At 33.2% G+C, this 6,749-nt stretch overlaps 1 protein-coding gene and 1 pseudogene across 1 annotated transcript in view; both read right to left on the reverse strand.

Annotated features, from left to right (window-relative positions):
* The window catches only part of LOC104733810, a 7,330-nt gene extending 6,985 nt beyond the window's left edge, over window positions 1–345 (reverse strand). The window contains exon 1 of the mRNA XM_019233643.1: window positions 305–345. Coding sequence (XP_019089188.1) covers window positions 305–345 — 41 coding nt within the window. The remainder of the gene's footprint in view (window positions 1–304) is intronic.
* LOC109127989 lies at window positions 1,813–6,470 on the reverse strand (annotated as a pseudogene).

Consider the following 6,749-nt stretch of genomic DNA (forward strand, 5'->3'; position numbering starts at 1 on the left):
GCTCGGTCTCTGGTCCGACTCCAACTTGATTTCCTTCGGTAAAATGCTCCAAAATGATCCAAATTGTTCCATATTGCTCCATCCGTGCCAAATACCTAGATAACCTGTAAAGACTCAAAAATAACCTAGAAACAAATCAAAAGACTCAAAAAGCACACTTATATCATGGTTAAAAACCGTAAAAACCATGATATATCACTAAGTTTTGAATAAACTTCCTCTGTACGTTCTTTAAACCGAAACGTATGCGAAGTACTTGTAAGATGATATTGTGAACCTGGTTTGCTATGAATAAAAAAGTTACATCGCAAAGGAAAGATTCGATAAATCTGTGCTTAGACTCATGATGGCTCTTTATAATACTCTCTTTCTTATATTTCAAAACGGTTTAGACAATTCTAAAGAATAATTCGATAAGCCTTGTGGAAACTGTGAGAGGTGAAACAACAAAAAGAGAGATATGTAACCAAAGGTTCGAGACATCTTATGAGAACATTGATCTTGGAGCACTACGCTTTTGTGATTTTAGTGCTCCGGGTCAATGCTAATGCCATCGACTCTATAATTCTCCGGCCACAAAGAGAAACTGAAAGAGGGAGAGACTGAGAGAGGAAGAGAAGAAAACTTTGTCCTCATTTTTTGAAATCTTAAGGAACCCATCATCGATTCAATAGATAAGTTGAATTGTGGACAGAGAAGGAGGGCTTACAATGCTCAAAACCATTTTTCAATCCACCTCCGCCGTCGATACACTAGAGCGGCTAACGCGCCTCACAAAATAAATTGATCAGCAAATTTTATCAAGATCTAAAGCAAAATTGCAAAATAAACTATCATTATTATTTTTAATTATTACATACTTCATTTATTTTTAAAATCTACCAATTTAATCTTTAGTTTCACAACTAAGTTCTTTTTAGAATTTCATTGATAAAATAGAGCGGTTGAAGCAGCGTCACAAATAATAAATGATCAGTAAACACTACAAAAAAATACTTTGGAATACATCGATTAATCAATGTCACTATCTAAACCGACGTAAATTTGCTTTAAAACATGGAATTGCCGACTGAAATTTCAGTAGAAACGTATTTCACTTTTTATGTTTTCTCCTTTGTTGATTTCTTTTTCATTTATTTATTTATTTGCAATATTTTCCTTTATAACAGGAAAGTTAATTAAAAAAAGGTATATACATAGCTTATATAAAAGATGAGTTTTTAAGTTTTGTGTCACATAAAAAAGTCGCTAAACTTAGGGGGTGTTATTGGATAGAGGTTTTTAATGGATTTGAATTATTAGTGGATTTTAAAGTTCAATGGATTTCTAATGCATTAGACGAGGATTTGATGTTATTATAAGTGGATTTGAAAAACATAACTATGGATTTGAAAGTCATTTACTAGTGGACTTTTTTTTTTTGAAGGTAAATAAAAAATATTACTTATCCATATATATAAACTTATTACGATAAAACTTTAAAATACATAGATTCGGTCAAACCAATTTACAATCTATACCTTACTTAGATACCCTAGTGCATAGCATAATCCGCGGATGGTTCTTAAAATGTTACGTTACCTTATAAAAACATGTCTTTCCATATATTAGCTAGAAATGATAATGTTTTAATTTGGTTTTAATAATTTTACGCTACTCACGGTTACTTTTTGTGTTTTAAATAATTTTGCAACTGCTAAAATATAAAATTAAACTAATAAAATTATTAAAACCTTACATTAAAAAGTAAATTCATAATAAAATAAATACTTAAACTGCATAAATCATTATTCTCATTTCTAGCTTTCATTACTAGCTAGTTGCATCCCTCCACATTTGCTGAGCTATTGCTTCTCTCCATATATTAGCACTTTCTCTTTCTTGATCTTTTGTCTCAAAAAATTTTTCATTATTTTGAGAACCATCTAACAGAGTGTTGTCTTCCATGTTTTCTTCATCAATAACTTCAAATTCTTCTTCAAGTACAGGAAATTCATCTGACCGACAATGCTTGCGCAGAAAATTGTGTAAGGCTGCACAAGCCAACACTAATTATGTCTTTGTTTTATAAGAAAACGGAGGAGCAGTTTTAAATATAGTAAACCGTGATTTGAAAACTCCAAAAATTCGTTCAATCACGTTTCGTAAAGATGAATGACGATGATTAAACAATTCATGAGGAGTTTCCGGATCGCAACCTTGGCCAGTAAAATCTTGGAGGTGATACTTAATAGCTCGAAAAGGAGCCAAAAATTTACGTCTATTCGCAAATCCAAAATCAGCTAAGTAAAATTTTCCTGGGAGAAAATTTATAATATGTAATTATTATTATCATATGATACATAAAATTATTAGTTTATCATAAAATATAAGAATTACCTTGTGGAACCACAAATCTATTAGTCCTTCTTCTTAAAGCATCATATAATACTTTTGAATCGTGTGCTGAACCTTCCCATCCACTAAGAACGTATATGAATTCCATATCAAAGTTGCAAACAGCCAATACATTCTGCGATATTACTCATTTTCGATTACGGTAGCTTTGAGCGATATTGTTAGATACCATAGCAGGTATGTGTGTACCATCAGTTGCTCCCAAACAATTCTAAAAGAAAAAATAGGACTGAGATATTAGTTTTAAAGAACACAATAGTAAACCAAAAAAGAAAGAAATATAGACTACATATACATACCTTGAAATAAGGATAAAATCTTGTACTCTCTTATTTTTGCGCTACCATAAGGTTAGGCTTGGCCATCAAACTCGGAGCAATTGTATCTTCTTACCCTGCCAAGTAAAATGAGCTGGTATCTCTGAATAAAGATACTGATTTTCAGAAGCATTGACAGTATTCAAGTAGAACCATGCTGTCATTTGTGAATCTTCATTAACAGACTTTTCCAATACTTCTTCTATGTCAGCATCCCTCTTAAAATAACATGGTTTTTTCCCTTCTACGTGGAATGAAAGTCTTTGAACTGGAGTTGTCCTGAACTGGATTGGGAACTTGAAGATTCGCCAAATAGCTTCAGATGCCGAAATATACCTATGAAAATATTAATGATATTAATATTGATAAATTTCTACGGTTTTAGTGATATTCAATTAAATATTTAATTGAATATACCTATGATAAATATTTACTACTGATATACCTATGATAAATTTCTTTAAAAAATGGAAATTAAATATTCAATTCATTGAATACCTGCAGTCAAAGTAGTCTTTAATTTCATTTTTCTTCTTCTGGGTATTCGTGGATTTAGCTTGATGGTCCGTAGAGCATGATGCAGTTTTATTGACGGGTTCCACAACCACAGCTACACGATCAGGTCCCTTGCTAATGTACTTAAACAAATATTTGATAGAGCCTGTCTAGTTGCACCATTCCACATTGATGTGAGCACGGTATCTTAGACACAACTTCTCATTATAGGGAACCACATATCTATTATCACACTTGAAACCACCCTTTTCAACAAAATCTGTTCCACGTCGTCTCCTATATATTGGATAACCATCTTTTCCAACTTTTGTAATCTCTGCATATGCTTTTGGATACATTTTTGAACATTTACCATCAACCATACATGGTGAATTCTGGTTTGCAGCTCCACAAGGCCCATGAATCATGGAATCTTTAATGATTTCATATAGCTCAGGCTTTGTATCTTTGTCTGGAATTTCTGCATAAATCATCTTGTTGATATCATCAGCCGTAGGTAGTTTACTTTTTTGTCCATAAACAAAAGTATATGAGCATGCGACAACCCTCTTTTCTGGAATTCCACCGTATACATAGCTGTCCCAAATCAAGAGAATTAGTTAGATGTCAAACTATTAACATAAGCTTGAAAATAGACTACGCTAATTGGGGTCCGAAAATTACCTGCCACAGTTTTCCCAAGTAGATTTTTTTTTGTCAAATCAAACATCAAAGAATCAAGCTTGATCTTAAATATTCGGGATATTATGTCAGGTCTATCGTTTGCTGTGAGGCCACGTGCTTTTACATATCTTGTAATCTCTGGCCACTTTGGATTACATGTAAATGTAATAAAGAGGTCAGGGAAGCCATAATGTTTGCATATAGCCATAGCATCATAGTAGCTTTGAACCATATATCTAGGACCCCCAGTGAAAGAAGTCGGAATTGAGATAGGATTCCCTTGCTCACCCATGTCTTTGACTCCTGAATCAGCTGCTTCTTTTACAGCTGTGTAATTCTGACATCTTAGCTTAGATTGATTGACCTTAATATATTTCAATCTGTTTGAATCTATTGTTGAGTAGGCATCAACCAAATACTGTTGGAACAATCTCCTAGATAATAATAGTGTATGAGACTCAGAAGCTCTCTCTTGAATCCAGTATGCAAACCATTATCTCATACTAATACATTTTATCTTCTTAGTCTTGGTTTTGTCTGTGTATCCCTTTTGAATTACCGGTCTGAACCCATCTTCCCCATAAATATGAATCAAAGGATACTGCAATGCCAAATAGGAAGGATGAATTTCACTAATTCTCTGTAACAGCCCTGTGCTTTTCTCCTCAAGAATAATATCACGCTCTGGCATTTCCTTAACAAAATCTCCCGGTATAAGCGCAGCTATCACTGATACTGTAGGATTTGTGTAATTTCGGCCATCCAACCCAACACGATCACTAACTATCCTCATATGGAAAGTTTTATCGGCATCACTTGCAAATCTATCTCTAGCTGCCCTAAAATGTGCTACGTAAGGGTTAACTGCATCCAACATCTTGATTAATGGCTCAATTATATCCTTCCTCAAGTTTTTTTTACCACCAGTTGTACTATTGTTCCTTGATTTGCTGCATGTAAGGATAAAATTGTTAAAAGTGATCAAACAAATTGTTGAAATTTATTTTAAACGAAAGAATAAATTTAAACAAACCTCAAAACTGTTTCTCTATTTGTAACTTTGTTTTCTGTATCAACAATGTATAGCTGAGAGAACTTTGCATAATCATTCTCTTTTGGCTTCATACTACCAATAAGATGATAATTCGCTCCTTGAAGCTGGAACATGTTTGGTCCCTTTCCTTGATGTACAGTTCTATCTACTTTTCCTCCTAGAGAAGTCATTGCAAAAACCATTGCATAACCTCTAACATTGTTTTGGAAATGCCTGCTTAATCTATCAGTACCAGTAAGAAGTCTATTAATAAGATCAGGAGATTTCTTGAAAAGGGGCAGTTTGACTGTTCCTTGTAGACAACAGAGAGAGAATTTAGGATTATTGGTATTCCTCCTCTTGTTAAGCCTCTCATCGTACCACAATATTGCACCACAATACTGACACGTATAGTCTGGGTCACCATGATCTAAGTATTCTGCATAAATGTTTACTTTTAATTAGAACGGATAATTTTAAGAGCTCCAACCTTATAAGTTATCAATAATGAATCTGTTTACCTGTTTTCGTTTTTTTTTTTTGGATTCCTTCTTCCTTTGGTCGTAGATGGCGTCCGTTCTGTAATTGACTCCTCCATTTCACATGTCTCAAAAAGTTCATCATCATGAGAGATGTACTCATTGGTGATGTCTTCATCGCTGCTTGTAAAATAATAAGACTGCTCCTCATCATAAACAGATTTTTCTGCATTCATGTGTTTAAATGATCAATAAAGAAACAACCATATTATGATTGTTGTTTTGTTACGATAGTAGCAACTATACCATCATCTGAGATACTCCAAATAGTCTCATTAAATTCCTCTTCTAAATTTCTTAGTTGCATATTGGCAGTATCATTTGTTGATTGATATAATACATTGTCTGACCGATCAAACATATATGCTGAATGATCATCAATATCTGCATAATTGCGAATATTAGTACCAAAACTTTAAAACAGAATAGTCTATAACCAAGTAAATTGTATTGCTGAGTTATACTCACAATTCGATTTATTCTTGACAGACGTTTGTTCTTTGGTTTGAACTTTGTCTCTTCTAAAAGAAGCTAGTCTGTTTTTGGCTCTTTCAAACACGACACCAGAAGATTGAGTATAGGGACCGGTCCTAATATTACTATTAGAAGTAGATCCAGGATAGAAATTCTCTTTGTCTGTGAAAATCCCTATACAACAGTCCAAATTGTATATTATTGAATTTGATAAAGTTTTAGTTTTTTGAAAATGAAGGATTGAAACTAATGTAATTCTATCTTACCAGATTGTTGACCAAAAGTGTGGGATGAAGATTGCTGTTGAGTTGGTGGTGTATTAATATCCGAAGGGCTTTGTATTGGTAAGTTTGTAATATCTCTGAAAACTCGTTTAAAAACAGAGTTTACTGAAATAGTAGAACTCCCAGTACTTTGATTCTTGTTGGTGAGTTCACTGGATTGAGTGTTTGTTGGCAACAGTCTATTCCTCTTTGGGGTGTGTTGACTGTGTTGATCAATGTGGAATGGTTGCTCATGTCTCTTTTTCATATCTCAAAACTTTGATTGTAAGTTATTCTGCTAAAGTTGCAGAATAATTTGTCCTCGTGATTGACTTTATGCATAAATACATAATAGGTAAAATTAAGTTTAAGAATCATTTTCAATCAAGTTAAGATCTTCTAATAATGGTTAGCATAAATCTAGGACTTCGGATACCCAATAGGGGTCATATAGAGTTGGTTAAATATAGAAGGGTTTATATAGGAAGGGTTATCTTTTAATCATTATTATAATAGGGAGGTGAATATGTTCTTTTTAAATCTTTAT

This window comes from Camelina sativa, chromosome 12 (genome assembly GCF_000633955.1).
Source record: "Camelina sativa cultivar DH55 chromosome 12, Cs, whole genome shotgun sequence".
Classification (NCBI taxonomy): domain Eukaryota; kingdom Viridiplantae; phylum Streptophyta; class Magnoliopsida; order Brassicales; family Brassicaceae; genus Camelina; species Camelina sativa.